The sequence below is a fragment of the Salvelinus namaycush genome, chromosome 11 (genome assembly GCF_016432855.1).
Source record: "Salvelinus namaycush isolate Seneca chromosome 11, SaNama_1.0, whole genome shotgun sequence".
Classification (NCBI taxonomy): Eukaryota; Metazoa; Chordata; class Actinopteri; order Salmoniformes; family Salmonidae; genus Salvelinus; species Salvelinus namaycush.
In genome coordinates, this window is record NC_052317.1 from 21,378,145 (window position 1) to 21,399,160 (window position 21,016).

A 21,016-nucleotide genomic window follows, 5' to 3' on the forward strand; every position below is an offset into this window, starting at 1 on the left:
TATATGCTGAGCACACTGCTTTTCCTTCACTCTGCAGTCCAACTCATTCCGAACCATCTCAATTGGGTTGAGGTTGGGTGATTGTCATCTTAAAAAAATAAGTCATCTTCTTATTTTTTATTTAACTAGGCAAGTCAGTTAAGAACAAATTCTTACTTACAATGACAGCCTAGGAACAGTGAGTTAACTGCCTTGTTCAGGGGCAGAATGACAGATTTTTACCTTGTCAGCTCGGGGATTCGATCCACCAACCTTTCGGTTACTGGCCCAACGCTCTAACCACTAGGCTACCTGCTGCCCCATCTGATGCAGCACTCCATCACTCTTCTTGGTCAAATAGCCCTTACACACCCTGGAGGTGTGTTTTGGGTCATTGTCCTGTTGAAAAACAAATGATAGTCCCACTAAGCGCAAACCAGATGCGATGGCGTATTGCTGCAGAATGTTGTGGTAGCCATGCTGGTTAGGTGTGCATTGAATTCTAAATAAATCAGACACTGTCACCAGCAAAGCACCCCCACACCTCCTCCTCCATGCTTCACGGTGGGAACCACACATGCGGAGATCATTCATTCACCTACTCTGTGTCTCACAAAGACATGGCGGTTGGAACCAAAAATTTCAAATTTGGACTCATCAGACCAAAGGACAGATTTCCAACGGTCTAATGTCCATTGCTCGTGTTTCTTGGCCCAAGCAAGTCTCTTCTAATTATTGGTGTCCATTATGTGTCTGATACGTGAACTCGGTGAAGCATTTATTTGGACTGCAATTTGAGATGCAGTTAACTCTAATGAATTTATCCTCTGCAGCAGAGGTAACTCTGGGTCATCCTTTCCTGTGGCGGTCCTCATGAGAGCAAGTTTCATCATTGCACTTGATGGTTTTTGCAACTGCACTTGAAGAAACTTTCAAAGTTCTTGACATTTTCCTGATTGACTGACCTTCATGTCTTACAGTAATAATGGACTGTTGCTTCTCTTTTTTTTTTTTTTTTTTTTTTTTTTTTTTTTTGGGGTGGATCAGCTTAATATTGCGGAAAGAATGTTGCTTCCAATGTAATTGTCTGCATCATTTCCAATCCCCCATATTTTTTTGGGTAAATATATATATCCATACACGCATGCATACATATATACATATATACATACACATACCTATATAGACATACATACTTTTTTAAAGAATATACCTTTATTATTATTCCCCGCAACCCTACCACCGCTCCCCCAATTGGAGTAAACTAATAAACACTTCTGCTTTTACCTTCAATTTATACATCTTATACCTATTTTACAGACACAGACTACTTTATAATAGTTCTCTCTTGTTTGTTCTTAGTCCTTCCTCTATTTCTGTTGTCCATCCAATTTTATTTCCACTTGTAACTGTGCTATTTCACAAAAGCTCCGCACCTATACACATTTCACAGATCCCGTATGCCCTACATTGTTTATCTTGTTATTAGTCCCACCCTTCAGTTCTACTCAACCCTTCCCATCTATCTTCCAACATCATCCATTTCGGATTTTTATTTGCCATATATTTTTCAACTGTGCTGTGATGCTTCACAAAAGATTTGAACCTTCCTATTCTCATAGCTTCTACAGATTGTAAATTAAAAATAAACATTTTTGCTAAAATAATTATTATATTATTGATTGATTGACTATGGCTTTTCAAATCCCCCAGTATTGCTATCTGTAGCGTTAGTTCTAGGCAAATGTTGCAATTCTTCAGCCATTCCTGGACCTGTGACCAAAAACGAGCTACATATGGACAATACCAAAATAAATGGTCTAATGACTCTGCCTCCTCACAGCAGAATCTACAGAGCTGGGAAGATTGTATACCCCATATATATAACATTCTATTAGTTGCAAGAATTTTGTACAATAATTTAAATTGAAAAATTCGAAGTTTTGAATCCGGCGTTGTTTTGCGTATCAATTCATAAACCATGTGCCATGGAATGGGTACATCGAACATCTCTTCCCAACTATTTTGCAATTTATATGGCACAGCTGTCAGTTTTTTGGTCCTTAAATGAAATTGGTATATGTTTTTATTTATCACACTTTTCTTTAACCATTTATGTTCTTTAATACAGGGCCGACATACAAGTTCCTTACTTTTTTCCCCTTCTACTTGCCTCTTCCATTTTTGTGGTAATGCTGCAATTAATTGGTTGTAATTTTGGGTAGAGCAGACATTTCCATATGTCTGTGTGAGCTGCATGTGTGACATAACTCCACCAGTCCTATTTATGATATCATTCACAAAAATTATACCTTTTTTAAACATTTCTTCGATAAATACAGTTTTTTTATCAATTACTATATTTGAATTTAACCACAATATTTGTTGTACTATTTGTTCCGTCCTTTCAGGTGGATTAAACTGAAATTGCAACCAACTTTCTAAGGCTTGTTTAAAAAATAAGGATATTTTGGAGATTATTTCCTTTTCAAACAACCGAAAGTGAGCAGGTGTAATCTGAATAAAGGGAAAAAGGCCCTTCTTGAACATAGGATGAGACATTCGTACCAATTTACTAGAGAACCAGTTTGGATTTAAGTATAACTTTTGTATGACTGATGCCTTTAGTGAGAGGTCTAATGCTTTAATATTTAATAATTTCTGCCCTCCGAATTCATATTCGTTATATAAATAGGCCCTTTTAATTTTATCTGGCTTGCCGTTCCAAATACAATGGAATATTTTTTGTTCATATAATTTAAAAAGCAGGTCACTAGGTGTAGGCAAAACCATAAGCAAATAGGTAAACTGTGATATGACTAAAGAGTTAATCAGGGTGATTTTTCCACAAATAGACAAGTATTTTCCTTTCCATGGTAGCAAGATCTTATCTATTTTTGCTAACTTTCTATAAAAATTTATTGGAGTGAGATCATTTCTTTCTTTTGGGATTTTTATACCGAGTATATCCACATCTCCGTCAGACCATTTAATTGGTAAACTACATGGCAATATAAAATGTGTATTTTTTAGTGATCCAATACGTAATATGGTACATTTATCATAATTTGGTTTTAATCCAGAGAGGATAGCAAAGGTATCTAGATCCTCTATGAGGCCGTGGAGAGACTCTAGTTGTGGTTTTAAAAGAAAACATGAATCATCAGCGTACAATGACACCTTAGTTTTTAAGCCACGGATTTCTAATCCATTAATATTAATGTTTGATCTAATTTTAACAGCTAACATTTCGATGGCAATAATAAATAGATATGCCGATAGTGGACAACCTTGTTTTACTCCTATAGATAGTTTAAAACTTTCTGAGATGTAGCCATTATTTACTATTTTACACCTAGGGTTACTATACATAATTTTAACCCATTTTATAAGAGATTCCCCAAAATTGAAATATTCTAGGCATTTATATATAAACTCCAGTCGTACTTTATCAAAAGCCTTTTCAAAATCAGCTATGAAAACCAGACCTGGTGTTCCCGATATTTCATAGTGTTCTATTGTTTCCAGTACTTGCCTTATATTATCTCCAATGTATCGTCCATGTAAAAAACCTGTCTGATTAGGATGAATAATATCTGACAAAACTTTTTTTATTCTATGCGCCAAGCATTTTGCTAGGATTTTTGCATCACAACACTGAAGTGTAAGAGGTCTCCAATTTTTTAATTGGACTGGATCTTTATATATACCACTTGGGTCCTGTTTCAGTAATAACGATATCAGACCTTCTTGTTGCGTGTCTGATAATCTACCATTTATATAGGAGTGGTTAAAACAAGCTAATAATGGTCCTTTGAGTATATCAAAAAAAGTTTTGTATACTTCCACTGGTATGCCATCCAGCCCTGGAGTTTTCCCATCCTTAAAGGCCCCAATTGCATCAAGCAGTTCCTCCTCTGTAATTTGGCCTTCACATGAGTCTTTCTGTACAGATGTTAATTTTACATTATTAATAGGAAAAAAATCCATACAATTAGTTTCAGTTAGTGGAGATGGAGGAGCCTGAAACGAAAACATATTCTTAAAGTACTTTACTTCCTCTTTCAAAATATCATTTGGTGAATCATGCGTGACTCCATCATTTGTAACAAGTTTTAATACATTTTTTTTGGTAGCATTTCTATATTGAAGATTGAAAAAGAATTTGGTGCATTTTTCCCCATATTCCATCCAGTTCGCTTTATTTTTATAATGTATTACACTGGATCTTTCTTGAATAAGTTCCTCCATTTCTTTTTGTTTTTCCTCTAACTTATTCTGTGCCTCTATGGTACTGTTTTTATTGCTATCTAACTGTACTGTTAGTCCTTCAATTTCCTTTGTTAATATGGACTCTTTTGATCTAAATTGCTTTTGTTTTATAGATGAGTACTGAATTGCATGGCCTCTAAAGGCACACTTAAAAGTGTCCCATACAATAAGGGGATCTGCTGTACCTATGTTATGTCTGAAAAAGTCAGTTATAAAATCTTCTGTCCTAGTTCTAAACAATTTATCATCTAGTAGACTTTGATTAAATTTCCAATATCCTCGCCCACGTGGAAATTCTGTAAGAGAAATATATATGCCAATTATGTGATGATCCGACCGCATTCTGTCCCCTATCAACACTTTTTTAACTTTTGGTGCCAGAGAGAATGGTATAAGAAAGTAGTCAAGACGACTAGCTTGATTCAGCCTCCGCCATGTATATCTCACTAAATCAGGGTATTTAAGTCTCCATATATCCACTAATTCCAATATATCCATGACATTCATGATTTCCTTAAGTGCCTGAGGGTGATAGTTTGTAGTGTGATTTCCTTTCCGGTCTATAGAGGTATTTAAGACCGTATTAAAATCTCCCACTATAATAATAGAGTCTAGTGTTGCTTGTAGAGTTGATAAATTCTTATATATATTTTCAAAGAAGCTTGGATCATCATTATTCGGACCGTATAGGTTAACAAGCCATATTTGTTTATTGTCCAATAACATATTTAAAATAATCCATCTACCTTGAGGATCTGTTTGGACAATTTGCACATTTGGATCAAAATTATTGTTAATTAAAACCATCACCCCTTTTGAATTTCTTTGCCCATGGGAGAAATATATTTTGCCCCCCCAGTTCTTTTTCCACAAAACTTCATCTAAAACTGTTGAATGGGTTTCCTGTAAACAATAGATATTATAATCCTTCTCTTTTAGCCAGGTAAATACTGATCGTCTTTTCTTATTATCTGCTAAGCCATTACAATTGTAACTGGCTATACTTATTTCACCACTTACCATAATGAGACACACCTTTCATTCTTTTAATCAGAATATATTTTTGTAAACGTACTATTAAAAAGTAACATAATGATTGAGTGTCTATATAGTTGTACCATGATATTTGCATTTCTACTAAGTAAACCTCCAATTGGTCCCTACTATTCCACCCGCTAAAAGGCCTCATCTCGAGATGGCTTGTCATCCCAATGCCCGGTAGACCACCCTCGACCCCCTGTATCCCATAGCCCTGAACCGACTGGGATCCATTCTTTGAAAAGAGCATACAGTGCCATTTACCGAATTGAAGAAGATCAATTACCATATGCATTTCCATTGCCCTCACCTCGATTTGTATTATATATATCTGTGGATCATCCTCTATTGTCCCTAACATCTTTTACTTCTTCCTTCGCAACAGTTGTGGGATACACACATACACCCACACACACTCAGCCCTTACCCCCACACAACCATAAGCTCACTTTCTCAACAATTGCACCATCCCAGAGCCCAACTCAAGATGGGTCATGATTTACAAATGCACTTGCAGTTGCAGCTGCATGAGAAGGCCTGCAAGACCGCACAAAAAATTAGCAAAAATTGAGAGATTTATTTACCATTGTCATATCCTAGATAATGGAGGTCAAATGTACACCTTATTCCTGAAACACCCACAATACGGCCACCCGTCATGACCATGTCCCCACGCATCTCCATGCAGTCCGACTTTGATTTTGTGCCGCCAGGGCCACAATAATATACCCCCTCTCTGAATGTCCGAGTGTGACCCCCTCCCCATGGGTTACTGCAGCTAGTGTTGCCAGCACTGCCACTGCCTGGGTGGGGGCACCCCACCGGAATCCCCACCGGCTAGGTACAAGGTCGTCAAGGTTCTCATTAGCAGCTTTGAGAATTTCCTTGTATATTATGCTCTCCCTTATTGGGGCTTTGGCTTTGCAGGACCAACCCTGCCAAGCAGGCTCAGAATCTTGAGGGGGCAGTGCTGCTCTTGGTCTCTGACCTCATTTTAGCTGCATACAGACCGCTTACAGCGGGCACATAAAACAGTTAGGGACTTCTCCTTAGTATCTGGGTCATTCAGGTGGGTGTCTAGGGTATAGTGCCATGGACCGTACCATTAAAATAGGATAATAAATAATTAGATATAATTTATAAAAAAATAAATAAAAAATGTAGTTCTCCATGATAGGACAATAAATAAATAAGACGTATAATTCATTATAAAAGTATATCCATCATCTGAACAACATTGAAAGCCCTCTCATACCCGGCTCACAGCAATACATTGGCTCTGGGATATGCAACCATTTCATTACTCACTCACTCAACTTTCCAAACATAACAAATAAAATAAAAAATAAACACAAACCATACCATCCACACATACTGTGCCTTCTGTTTACTTGGTTTTTATCTTCACTATGTTGAATTAGTGCTTGTGTGTTCAATTAGTTATATGTGAAGATTTATAGAAAAGCTATATTTTTTATTGTATTGTTACAATCAGTAACCGGGCTTGAATTGTGTTTATTTCCCTCGTCTATGAGAACTTTGTAATTTTTAAAATAACCATGGAGTAGTCTTTGTGTCTCTGAACAACTGGTTATCAATATATAGTTTATCAACGACGAGAGCTACTCGTTTCGCTTTTAATCTAATCCAGATGCGATGGCGTATTGCTGCAGAATGTTGTGGTAGCCATGCTGGTTAGGTGTGCATTGAATTCTAAATAAATCAGACACTGTCACCAGCAAAGCACCCCCACACCTCCTCCTCCATGCTTCACGGTGGGAACCACACATGCGGAGATCATTCATTCACCTACTCTGTGTCTCACAAAGACATGGCGGTTGGAACCAAAAATTTCAAATTTGGACTCATCAGACCAAAGGACAGATTTCCAACGGTCTAATGTCCATTGCTCGTGTTTCTTGGCCCAAGCAAGTCTCTTCTAATTATTGGTGTCCATTATGTGTCTGATACGTGAACTCGGTGAAGCATTTATTTGGACTGCAATTTGAGATGCAGTTAACTCTAATGAATTTATCCTCTGCAGCAGAGGTAACTCTGGGTCATCCTTTCCTGTGGCGGTCCTCATGAGAGCAAGTTTCATCATTGCACTTGATGGTTTTTGCAACTGCACTTGAAGAAACTTTCAAAGTTCTTGACATTTTCCTGATTGACTGACCTTCATGTCTTACAGTAATAATGGACTGTTGCTTCTCTTTGCTTATATGAGCTGTTCTTGCTATAATACGGACTTGGTCTTATACCAAATAGGGCTATCTTCTGTATACCACTTCTACCTTGTCACAACACAACTAATTTACTCAAACGCATTAAGAAGGGAAGAAATTTCACAAATGATCTTTTAACAAGGTACACCTGTTAATTGAAATGCATTCCAGGTGACTACCTCATGAAGCTGGATGAGAGAATGCCAAGAGTGTGCAAAGGGTGGCTACTTTTAAGAATCTCAAATCTCAAATATATTTTGATTAGTTTAACACTTTTTGGGTTACTACATGATTCCATATGTGTTATTTCATAGTTTTGATGTCTTCACTATTATTCTACGATGTCGAAAATAGTCAAAAATATAGAAAAACCCTTGAATGAGTAGGTGTGTCCATACTTTTGACTGGTACTGTGTATATATAGTTGGACATAAAAGACTGTAAAAACACCAGGAAATCATCTCCAAGTGATTTTAAATTTTGGAAATCTGTTCCAAAGTATTCCCACGCACAATAGAGAGATACTGTATATGTGATCGTATACAAATGTAAGCAAGGTTTGAAATGATTATGTTTTAGTCAAATGTTATTTCTGTGCTTCTTGCGGTCAATTTGCAGTCTACAAATGATTTGTAATTTTGTTCCGGCTCCTGACCATAAAGACAATAATTGTCCCGCGGCTGAATCTAGTTGATGATCCCTGTCCTATGGGATAATAAAGATTATCTTGAACCGTGTAACTGTCATTCAGTCAGTAAGACACTCACCCTATCCTGGGGTCGTCTGGTTTCTTCATCTCCACCGTGTGAAGGGGGCCGTTCAAACTCACCACAGACAGGTGTACTACAGGGTTCTCCTCCCCAGCCTGCAGGGGAAGAGACAGGTTACGCCAGAAATCATATAATTCAGTGGGTTATACGGTATCTATATGGATCCTTTTTGTCTGTGTGAAGTCAACTGTCAGATCCACACAACTCTGTAGAAGAGTTGATCCCTTTTCTGTTCCGACCTGGGTTTGAACCAGAGACGATCTGCACAACAACAATTGGTACTCATTCAATACCACTCACCCAAACACGTCAGGGCATTGTAGGGCAAAGAGGACAGAGAATATAGACTAGAGGCTGTCTCTGGGATTTACCTTGGGGTAATGGTACTCCAGCCCAATTGGATACGGGGCGCCAGTGAAAATAGGGACCTCCATCTTGGGCACCAGGGTGTCGTTGATGGTGGCGTAGGCCAGTCTGAGACCATCTGGAGACCACCAATGGGCTATGTGGGTCTGAAGGATCTCCTCTGAAACAACAAACCCCATAAACAATGAACTACTGTATCACACTGTATAAAAGATATGGTGATAAACAACGTCCATTCATCTTCAAGGCAGGTTTTAAGGCTATACGGTTACAAGATAGTTATAAGATTAATAATAAAGCTAATAGTCTGTTGTTTACTGATACGATGTACACTGAACAAAATGTAAATGCAACATGCAACCATTTCAAAGATTTTAGTTACAGTTCATATAAGGAAATCAGTCAATTGAAATGGATTCATCAGGCCATAATCTATGGATTTCACATGACTGGGAATACAAATGTTGCATCTGTTGGTCACAGATAAGTGTGAAAAAGGTAGGGGTGTGGATCAGAAAACCGGTCAGTATCTGGTGTGACCACCATTCACCTCATGCAGCGCGACACATATCCTAACATAGAGTTGATCAGGCTGTTGATTGTGGCCTGTGGAATGTCGTCCCACTCCTCTTCAATGGCTGTGCAAAGTTGCTGGATATTGGCGGGAACTGGAACACGCTGTCGTACACGTCAACCCAGAGCATCCCAAACATGCTGAATGGGTGACATGTCTGGTGAGTATGCAGACCATGGAAGAACTTGGACATTTTCTGATTCCAGGAATTGTGTACAGATCCTTGCGACATGGGACCATGCATTGGGCCTCAGGTTCTCATCACTGTATCTCTGTGCATTCAAATTGCCATCGTTGGTCCCCCCCTAAAATGCAATTGTGTTTGTTGTCCGTAGCTTATGCCTGCCCATACCATAACCCCACCACCACGGTGCACTCTGTTCACATCAGCAAACCACTTGCCCACACAACGCCATCTGCCCGGTACAGTTGAAACCGGGACTCATCGGTGAAGAGCACACTTCCCCAGCGTGCCAGTGGCCATCAAAGGTGAGCATTTTCCCACTGAATTCGGTTACGATGTCAAACTGCAGTCAGGTCAAGACCCTGGTGAGGACATTTTAGATAAATATGCTTTTTGTGCGTATGGAACATTTCTGGGATCTTTTATTTCACCTCATGAAACATGGGAACAACACTTTACATGTTGCATTTATACTTTTGTTCAGTATATACAGTTGAAGTCGGAAGTTTACATACACTTAGGTTGGAGTCATTAAAACTCATCTTTCAACCACTCCACAAATTTCTTGTTAACAAACTATACTTCTGGCAAGTCGGTTAGGACATCTACTTTGTGCATGACACAAGTCATTTTTCCAGCAATTGTTTACAGACGGATTATCTTGCAAGCTGAAGAACACCATTTCAACCGTGAAGCACAGGGGTGGCAGCATCATGATGTGGGGGTGCTTTGCTGCAGGAGGGACTGGTGCACTTCATAAAATAGATGACATCATGTGGAAGGAAAGTATGTGGAAATATTGAAGCAACATCTCAAGACATCAGTCAGGAAGTTAAAGCTTGGTCGCAAATGGGTCTTCCAAATGGACAATGACCCCAAGCATACTTCCAAAGTTGTAGCAAAATGGCTTAAGGACAACAAAGTCAAGGTATTGGAGTGGCCATCACAAAGCCCTGACCTCAATCCTATAGAACATTTGTGGGCAGAACTGAAAAAGCGTGTGCGAGCAAGGAGGCCTACAAACCTGACTCAGTTACACCAGCTCTGTCAGGAGGAATGGGTCAAAATTCACCCAACTTATTGTGGGAAGCTTGTGGAAGGCTACCCAAAACGTTTGACCCAAGTTAAACAATTTAAAGGCAATGTTACCAAATACTAATTGAGTGTATGTAAACTTCTGACCCACTGGAAATGTGATGAAAGAAATAAAAGCTGAAATAAATAATTCTCTCTACTATTATTCTGACATTTCAAATTCTTAAAATAAAGTGGTGATCCTAACTGACCTAAGACAGGGAATTTTTACTAGGATTAAATATCAGGAATTGTGAAAAACTGAGTTTAAATGTATTTGGCTAATGTGTATGTACATTTCCGACTTCAACTGTATGTCATCATATCCCAAAGTCACTTCATTAGCTGTGTGTGCTGATAAAGGATATTTCCACCACACAACACAGTAAACAGATGCCGATGGAGCAGATGCCGATGGATGCCTGTCTCTGATTTATGGCACCCATTTACTGTACTGTCACTGGAGTAGAGGTCCATTACTCATAGCTATTGATGAAATATGTTGCAGGCTTACGGACAGAGATACAGAGAGAGGTAGAATATCAGATTATGTTCTGGGTCAATTTATTTCTTTATCATCCATGCACTCTCCGTGTGGAGAGTGCATGTCAAAAGGTCATTTGAAAACAGAGGTAAAGAAAAGGACAAGATAAGTAATTAAATGAATGGAGTTATATGCTCAGTCAAATATAATCCACAAAAGCCCACCAGGTGGAAGCATAGGCCTTCCAGGAAAGCTTCCTATCAACGGAATGGTACAAACAGCAGCCTTTCCCTGAGACAAACACAATATGACTCAACTTCAGTTGACAGAGGATGAGGATGTTCTATGAAGGACGATGAAGACCAGCATACAGAGATTGTGTGGGAGATGTTCACTCGTCGTTCCCTTCTCTAGGGATGAGATATGGATAATTAAATAACTGATTGAATGCTCTCAAGGACATTGTTCAACACAATATTCAGTACAGTATGACAGCATACATCCAACATAATCTATTGATGCATAGCAAAATACCATCTGTATGAGGAAGCAGGGTATAGGTGATCTGAAAGAGCTGTGCTCTCTGCTGACCCACTGATAATCAATGGGAGGAAATATTGCTGAAACTGGCCTGGCATTTCAGAGCTTGGGTGAAGGAGTTCTGAGTTCAGTGGGTCTGGTTACTTACTGTATTATATCAGTGGTGACAGCATGAGGACCATAACCCAGATCTCCACAGCCCTCAGGGAGAGACAGATGGTCTACTAGAAAAATGTCTATATGTTTTCTTCCACTTTGAAAATGTGGAGCACCAAAAAATACGATTTATTTAATTGAAATACAGCCTATATTGGGCCTATATGAATTCTAGCTACTTTTGAAGCACATTTTGTGCCCTAGAAACAAATAAGTAAACTGTAAAGACATTAGTTTATTATAAAAGCTAAAGTATTATATGAATACCTGTCATTGTGTGTGTAGGCACTGTATATACTGAATGTGAAAATACAGTATTATGCTTACTATGCACAGTAGCCTAATGCCCATCAAAGGAAGTGTTGCTCCTGCGCTGTCAGTTTTGTGTGACACTCTCTCTGCTCTGACACTCTCTCTGCTCTGACACTCTCTCTCTGCTCTGACACTCTCTCTCTGCTCTGACACTCTCTCTCTGCTCTGACACTCTCTCTCTGCTCTGACACTCTCTCTCTGCTCTGACACTCTCTCTCTGCTCTGACACTCTCTCTCTGCTCTGACACTCTCTCTGCTCTGCATGACAATCACACCTGTCCTGCATGGTTGGAAGATAAACCTGTCTCATTACTATACTACACCACACTCACACCAATCATTCTGCTATGGTAAGACAGGGAGAGGGACACACACACACACACCAGTCTGATGATGTTGCTCTGAGATTTAATGATTTAAACTTTATTTATTTAACCTTTATTTTAGCAGGGAGTCCCATTGAGGCCAATGCCTCTTTGTCAAGGTAGCCCTGCATGAACACAATTTATAAAATGTACAACATTCAAAGATAAATCAGGTTCTGCAGTTCAAGAGTCACTGCATAACACTAGTGGCATACAAATATTATGCAACGACACTACATGCATAAAAAAGTATGTGGACACCTGCTCGTCGAACATCTCATTCCAAAATCATGGGCATTAATATGGAGTTGGTCCCCCCTTTGCTGATATAACAGCTTCCACTCTTCTGGGAAGGCTTTCCACTAGATGTTGGAACATTGCTGCAGGGACTTGCCTCCATTCAGCAACAAGAACATTAGTGAGGTCAGGCAGTTTGACACTGCTGTTGGGCGATTAGGCCTGGCTCGCAGTCGGCATTCCATTTCATCCCAAAGGTGTTCGATGGGGTTGAGGTTGGCTCTGTGCAGGCCAGTCAAGTCTTCCACACCGATCGACAAACCATTTCTGTATGGACCTCGCTTTGTGCACGGTTGCATTGTCATGCTGAAACAGGAAAGGGCCTTCCCCAAACTGTTGCCACAAAGCTGGAAGCACAGAATCGTCTAGAATGTCATTGTATGCTGTAGTGTTAAGATGTCCCTTCACTGGAACTAAGGGGCCTAGCCCAAACCATGAACCAGACCATTATTCCTCCTGCACCAAACTTTACAGTTGGCCCTATGCATTGGGGCAGTCCGTCAGACTGCCAGATGGTGAAATGTGATTCATCACTGTTTCTGCTGCTCCAGAGTCCACTGGCGGCCAGCTTTAAACCACTCCAACCGACGCTTGGCATTGTGCATGGTGATCTTAGGCCATGGAAAGCCATTTCATGAAGCTCCCGACAAACAGTTATTGTGCTGACATTGTTTCCAGAGGCAGTTTGCAACACTCACTACTAGAGGTCGACCGATTAATCGGAATGGCCGATTTCAAGTTTTCATAACAATCGGAAATCGGTATTTTTTGTTGATTTTTTTTGTTGATTTTTTTATATTTTAAATTACACCTTTATTTAATCTTTATTTAACTAGGCAAGTCAGTTAAGAACACATTCTTATTTTCAATGACGAACGAGGCAGAACGACAGATTTTTAACCTTGTCAGCTCGGGGGACCCAATCTTGCAACCTTACAGTTAACTAGTCCAATGCTCTAACACCTCATTACATTGCACTCCACGAGGAGCCGGCCTGTTACGCAAATGCAGTAAGCTAAGGTAAATTGCTAGCTAGCATTAAACTTATCTTATAAAAAACAATCAATCAATGACTGTCATTGCTCCAATGTGTACTTAACCATAAACATCAATGCCTTTCTTAAAATCAATACACAAGTATATATTTTTAAACCTGCATATTTAGCTAAAAGAAATCCAGGTTAGCAGGCAATATTAACCAGGTGAAATTGTGTCATTTCTCTTGCGTTCATTGCACGCAGAGTCAGGGTATATACAACAGTTTGGGCCGCCTGGCTCTTTGCGAACTAATTTGCCAGAATTTTACGTAATTATGACATAACATTGAAGGTTGTGCAATGTAACAGGAATATTTAGACTCATGGATGCCACCCGTTAGATAAAATACGGAACGGAATAAACGTTTTGTTTTCGAGGTGATAGTTTCCGGATTAGTCAAAGGTATATGGTTTAGAGAGAAATAGTCAACGCGTTATAATTCCTGTAATAACTTGCGGCTGAACTTGAAAGGGGTTCCTTCGTTATTTTACCGTTCATGTCTTCCATAGAGAATGTCTTGATCTACTTCAAATAAGGTCTGTGTTTCGTGCAGGCTTAAACCGCCTCGACGTTTTGATACCCGTGTAAATCTCACTAGGATAAGGTAACGTTTGTCAACAACAAAAACATTTGTCAAAACATTATCTTCGCTTATATTTAGCCAATATTGATCAGAGTTACCTTGTCCTATGGATATCTACACAGTTATAAAATTGGCAAGGTGGTGTAAGCCTACACGAAACACAGACCTTATTTTAAGTTAATCTAAAAATATCCTATGGAATAAATGAAGGAACCGCTTTTCAGATTTTGCTAGGTGTCATGGGAATTATGACTCGCACTTTGGTCGTCAATTCTTACCATGCCCATTATTAAAATAGGACTTCCTGCATATAGAAATAACAGTTTTTGTTTTCAACATTCATCACAGGTAACTTACTCTATTTTTATTCAAACAGTTGAGAGTATTTGTCTCCTAAGCAGACTCTTCAGTATCATTGTCACTTCAGAGCTCTGTGTGTGTATTTCTGTATTATATTAAGTTAAAATAAGTGTTCATTGTTCATTCAGTATTGTTGCAATTGTCATTATTACAAAAATGTGTGTGTGTGTATGATATATATATAAAACATTTTTTAAATTTTTTATTAAATCGGTATCTGCTTTTTTTGTCCTCCAATAATCGGTATCGGCGTTGAAAAATCATAATCGGTCGACGTCTACTCACTATTGAGTTACAACCAAGGACTGACATACACCTTAGTCAAATACATTTAAACTTTTTTCACAATTCCTAACATTTAATCCCAGTAAAAATTCCCTGTTTTAGGTCAGTTAGGATCACCACTTTATTTTAAGAATGTGAAATGTCAGAATAATAGTAGAGAGAATGATTTATTTCAGTTTTATTTCTTTCATCACATTCCCAGTGGGTCAGAAGTTTACATACGCTCAATTAGTATTTGGTAACATTGCCTTTAAATTGTTTAACTTGGGTCAAACGTTTTGGGTAGCCTTCCACAAGCTTCCCACAATAAATTGGGTGAATTTTGGCCCATTCCTCCTGACAAAGCTGGTGTAACTGAGTCAGGTTTGTAGGCCTCTTTGCTCGCACAAGCTTTTCAGTTCTGCCCATAAAATGTCTATGGGATTGAGGTCAGGGCTTTGTGAAGACCACTCCAATACCTTGACTTTGTTGTCCTTAAGCCATTTTCCCACACATTTGGAAGTATGCTTGGGGTCATTGTCCATTTGGAAGACCAATTTGCAACCAAGCTTTAACTTCTTGACTGATGTCTTGAGATGTTGCTTCAATATTTCCACATAATTTTCCATCCTCATGATGCCATCTATTTTGAAGTGCACCAGTCCCTCCTGCAGCAAAGCACCCCCACAACATGATGCTGCCAACCCCGTGTTTCACGGTTGGGATGGTGTTCTTCGGCTTGCAAGCCTCCCCCTTTCTCCTCCAAACATAACGAAGGTCATTATGACCAAACAGTTCTATTTTTGTTTCATCAGACCAGAGGACATTTCTCCAAAAAGTACAATCTTTGTCCCCATGTGCAGTTGAAAACCATAGTCTGGCTTTTTTAATGGTGGTTTTGGAGCAGTGGCTTCTTCCTTGCTGACCGGCCTTTCAGGTTATGTTGATGTAGGACTCGTTTTACTGTGGATATAGATACTTGTACCCGTTTCCTCCAGCATCTTCACAAGGTCCTTTGCTGTTGTTCTGGGATTGATTTGCACTTTTCACACCAAAGTTCGTTTATCTTCCTGAGCGGTATGACGGCTGCATTGTTCTATGGTGTTTATACTTGCGTACTATTGTTTGTACAGATGAACGTGGTGCCTTCAGGCATTTGGAAATTGCTCCCAAGGATGAACAATTTTATTTCTGAGGTCTTGGCTGATTTCTTTTGATTTTCCTATGATGTCAAGCAAAGAGGTACTGAGTTTGAATGTGGCCTTGAAATACATCCACAGGTACACCTCCAATTGACTCAAATGATGTCAATTAGCCTATCAGAAGCTTCTAAAGCCATGACATCATTTTCTGTAATTTTCCAGGCTGTTTAAAGGCACAGTCAACTTAGTGTATGTATTCTGCCCTTGAGTTGCGTTCCCATGCAAAACTAGACAGATAGCTAACTAAGTCTTCAATAAAACTCCCAAGGCGTGACTTTTCTTGAATGAATATATTGAAAACGTTTATGTTGTGAAACTGCAAAATACAGAAAATAATATACTTTAGTATTCAATTCACACCGACATACTGTAGCTGTACATTTGAAGTTGCATGAATACAAAGCATGTGCTAAGGTACCATGCATCTGGCATGATGCCAAACCATTTAGCTAATTGGCTAACTCCTTTAATTACTCTAATAATGTACAACCATCTCTGTAGAATAACAAAGCATATTACACTAGAAAAAGTAGCAAAACTACAGTATTGTATATTTTACAATTCGCACTTTGCACGAGCAAAGTAATACAGCTGACGGCATACATAAAAGGCATTGCAAATTGTGTGAGTAAATGCAACCAACCAACATTGACATGTAAGCAACTCTATCAATAACAAGATTATCATCACTAGCTAAATGCTTGAATCAAACTTACAAACAAATATTTTCCGTGGCTGAAGCGTGACAAGAAATAACTACACTGCGTGTAGCGTTGTTTTTAGCTGCTTCTATGCGTGTAGAACGAATTCTCTACTTCCTGTTTGCGTACAGTCTTAAGTACCAGAAAGCTCCACTAGGGGGCGAATAACACCATGGAACACAATGAAAATCTATTTTAACCATTGTAATAAAATAATCTGTTACCTTCTAACAGGATGGCAGCACAGTATGTAAACTTCTGACCCACTGGAATTGTGATACAGTGAATTATAAGTGAAATAATCTGTCTGTAAACAATTGTTGGAAAAATTACTTGTGTCATGCACAAAGTAGATGTCCTAACCGACTTGCCAAAACTATAGTTTGTTAACAAGACATTTATGGAGTGGTTGAAAAACGAGTTTTAATGACTCCAACCTAAATGTATGTAAACTTCCGCTTTCAACTGTATCCTCCAAACACCGGCTTCGAGGGCATTATCACTTTTATACAATGGGTAACCAACATATTAAAATAATGATTTACATATTTTCATTAAAACCGTTATTTTGATTAATTTATTCATACTATTTCATCCTTCCACAAGATATAGTCCCGACACAAATCTAGGGTTGCTACCCAAGCCGACTGGTCGTTGGTTGTATTGGTTTGGTTGCCAGAGACGCGACCCAGTCGTTTAGTCTTTTTGTTCTGTATCTATGAACGCGACCCAGTCATTCGTTCTAAATGTTCTATTGCCATATTGGCTGGCAACGTTCTTATCCCTTGCTTGCTGTCTAGCCAACTACGGCTAACTTAGTCACATCAAAAAGTGCAGCCAGAATAACAGCAAAGTAGCAGCATTTGCATTTGTTTAAGTTGTTTATTAGTGACATTTATTTGGATTCATCCATAACAATGAGGTAATGATGCATGATTTCGCCTGGCATAGAACATTTGCTCACTCGTCAGGACAAAGAAACCCCTCCATCTATTCTGTACAATGTTTCAAACAAGGATAAGGAACAATACAACCATAACAAAGATTAGAGACCATTTTGTTTCCATTTTAGTCATTTAGGAGACGCTCTAATCCAGTGCGATTTACAGGAGCAATTAGGGTTAAGTGCCTTGCTCAAGGGTGCATCGACACATTTTCACCTAGTCAGCTCAGGGATTCAAACCAGTGACCTTTTGGTTTCTGGCCCAAAGCTCTTAACTGCTAAGCTACCTGCCGTTTTTAAGATCAGTTTTTCCCTCTCCTCCAAGACAGCAGGCTATCTATGGGTTGTGTTTGTAAATGATTTCCTTTTAAAGACAACCATCTGGTTGCATTTCACTATCTTTGTCCCCAGAGCTCCCCTAGCTTGTCTCTGTGTTTAGGCAGTATTCATTAATTCATGTCTGCATCGCTGCAATCTGCAGCTGGTTGTCATCTACACTATTGTACCTCCATTTGTAATGTGGTATTAAATATTTCCTGCTCAATATTATATGTAAGCTTTCTATAGATCTATCTTCTGTATTCATTTTTTCATACATTTCTTTAACATTTTCCCCCATTTTGATTTGTTTTGTTGGCTGGCTGATGGTTTTAAAACTTTCGATGTAACCCCTTATATAACTTCATTACTGGATGGGATGTGTATTTTTTTATAGTGTTTTGACTGAGTTTCATAACAGCAGGCTTAGGTTTAAGGTGAAGGTAGTACCTCCTCTCTCTGCTAGTCGCTGCAGTTCAACCACAGGGCATTCTTGATCCCAAATCAGTTTTTGAGAGGATTATAAAATCATTATAACACACTTGTATACCCTAAGGTCACTCTGTCACTATGTAGGCCCATAGAGTACCACATTATGAGTCATAATACCCATAAAACATAAAGGTCAAACAGGGAAATGGTTCCAATAATTTTTTCACCATTCACCGTGTAAATATCTCGAGGACAAGGTGACTTTTATCATTATATTCGCCTGTATTTACCCCCTAAAAATGAAACGCTAATTAGCTGCTAATGTGGTTATCATAAATAACTACAAATGCCATGATGATCTGGATGAGACTACAGAATCGAGGCAAAATAAGGATCTCTGGATTAACTATCTAATGTTAGCTAAATGTAAAACCTTCAAAAAAAGAAACGTCCCTTTTTCAGGACCATGTCTTTCAAAGATGATTCATAAATAATCCAAATAACTTCAAAGATCTTCATTGTAAAGGGTTTTAACACTGTTTCCCATGCTTGTTCAATGAACCATAAACAATTAATGAACATGCACCTGTGGAACGGTCGTTAAGACACTAACAGCTTACAGACGGTAGGCAATTAAGGTCACAGTTATGAAAACTTAGGACACTAAAGAGGACTTTCTACTGACGCTGAAAAACACCAGTTACACCAGGAACGCACAATCCCTCCATCAGTGCTCAGACTGTCCGCAATAGGCTGAGAGAGGCTGGACTGGGGGCTTGTAGCCCTGTTGTAAGACAGGTCCTCACCAGACATCACCGGCAACAAAATCGCCTATGGGCACAAACCCACCGTCGCTGGACCAGACAGGACTGGCCAAAAGGTGCAGTCACTGACGAGTCGCGGTTTTGTCTCACTGATGGTGATGGTCGGATTCGCGTTTATCGTCAAAGGAATGAGCGTTACACAGAGGCCTGTACTGAGCGGGATCGATTTGGAGGTGGAGGGACCGTCGATGTCTGGGTCACAGCATCATTGGACTGAGCTTGTTGTCATTGCAATCTCGACGCTGTGCATTACAGGGAAGACATCCTCCTCCCTCATGTAGTACCCTTCCTGCAGGCTCATCCTGACATGACCCTGCAGCATGACAATGCCACGAGCCATACTGCTTGTTCTGCCATGGCCAGCGAAGAGCCTGGATCTCAATCTCATTGAGCACGTCTGGGACCTGTTGGATCGGAGGGTGAGGGCTAGGGCCATTCCCCCCCAGAAATGTCCGGGAACTTGCAGGTGCCTTGGTGGAAGAGTGGGGTAACATCTCACAGCAAGAACTGGCAAATCAGGTGCAGTACATGAGGAGGAGATGCACTGCAGTACTTAATGCAGCTGGTGGCCACACCAGATACTGACTGTTACTTTTGATTTTGAACCCCCCTTTGTTCAGGGACACATTATTCAATTTCTGTTAGTCATATGTCTGTGGAACTTGATCAGTTTATGTCTCAGTTGTTGAATCTTGTTATGTTCATACAAATATTTACACATGTTAAGTTTGCTGAAAATAAATGCATTTGACAGTGAGAGGACATTTCTTTTTTTGCTGAGTTTAGTAATGAATACATAGGCTACATTTCTTTAAATGGACAATTGTGTGAACTGTCTTGTGCAAGTTTTAAATTGACACAATACCTTTTATCAAAGATATCAGCTAGAGATGACGTGCAGGAGCTTGCAGGGATTTGTAGTTTTGCATGATGTCTCCTTTGATGCTAATTAGCATTTTCGAAAATCTGAGAGTAAATAGAGCTGAATATACTGATAAAAGTCACCTTGTCCGAGAGAGATTTACATCGTTATCAAAACGTCACGCCAGAGTATGCCTACATGACACGCAGCCCTTATTTTAAATGTTTCTAAAATGGGAAAAAATTAATGGTGGAAAAACAATTGGAATCGTTTCCCTGTTTGACCGCTAGGTTTTATGGGTATTATGACACCTCCACTGTGTTGCTCTATTGTAGGTGTGTGATAGAGTGCAACTGGTAACTTTTCACTAGACTGGTATACAGTGTATCATGCAGAATTAGCCATTAACTGTCTAATTAGTGGTAGCTCATCAGGGCCCCATAAAACATTTTGGCTCTAAAAGTTTATTAATTTCTATATTTTAAACCCATAGCCTCCTAATGATATAATCCATTGTGTAATAGGAATATTACATATCAGTTTTCTTTATAGGGCCAATAGACAGCAACGTACACTACATGGTATGTGGACACCGCTTCAAATTAGTGGATTTGACTATTTCAGCCACACCGTTGCTGACCGGTGTATAAAACCGAGTACACTGCCATGCAATCTCCCTAGACAAACATTGGCAGTAGAATGGCTCGTGTTGAAGAGCTCAGTGACTTTCAACATGGCACGGTTATAGGATGCCACCTTACCAACAAGTCAGTTTGTCAAATGTCTGCCCTGCTAGAGCTGTCCCGGTCAACTGTAACTGCTGTTATTGTAAATTATACAATGGGTGCGTCTA

The 21,016-nt window shown here is 39.3% G+C and overlaps 1 protein-coding gene across 1 annotated transcript in view; it reads right to left on the minus strand.

Moving 5' to 3' along the window:
* Positions 1-21,016, minus strand: part of LOC120055284 (dipeptidyl aminopeptidase-like protein 6) — a 61,720-nt gene that overhangs the window by 19,646 nt on the left and 21,058 nt on the right. Inside the window, exons 8-9 of the mRNA XM_039003167.1 lie at positions 8,656-8,810; positions 8,282-8,379 (exon numbers count right to left, since the gene is read on the minus strand). Coding sequence (XP_038859095.1) covers positions 8,282-8,379; positions 8,656-8,810 — 253 coding nt within the window. The remainder of the gene's footprint in view (positions 1-8,281; positions 8,380-8,655; positions 8,811-21,016) is intronic.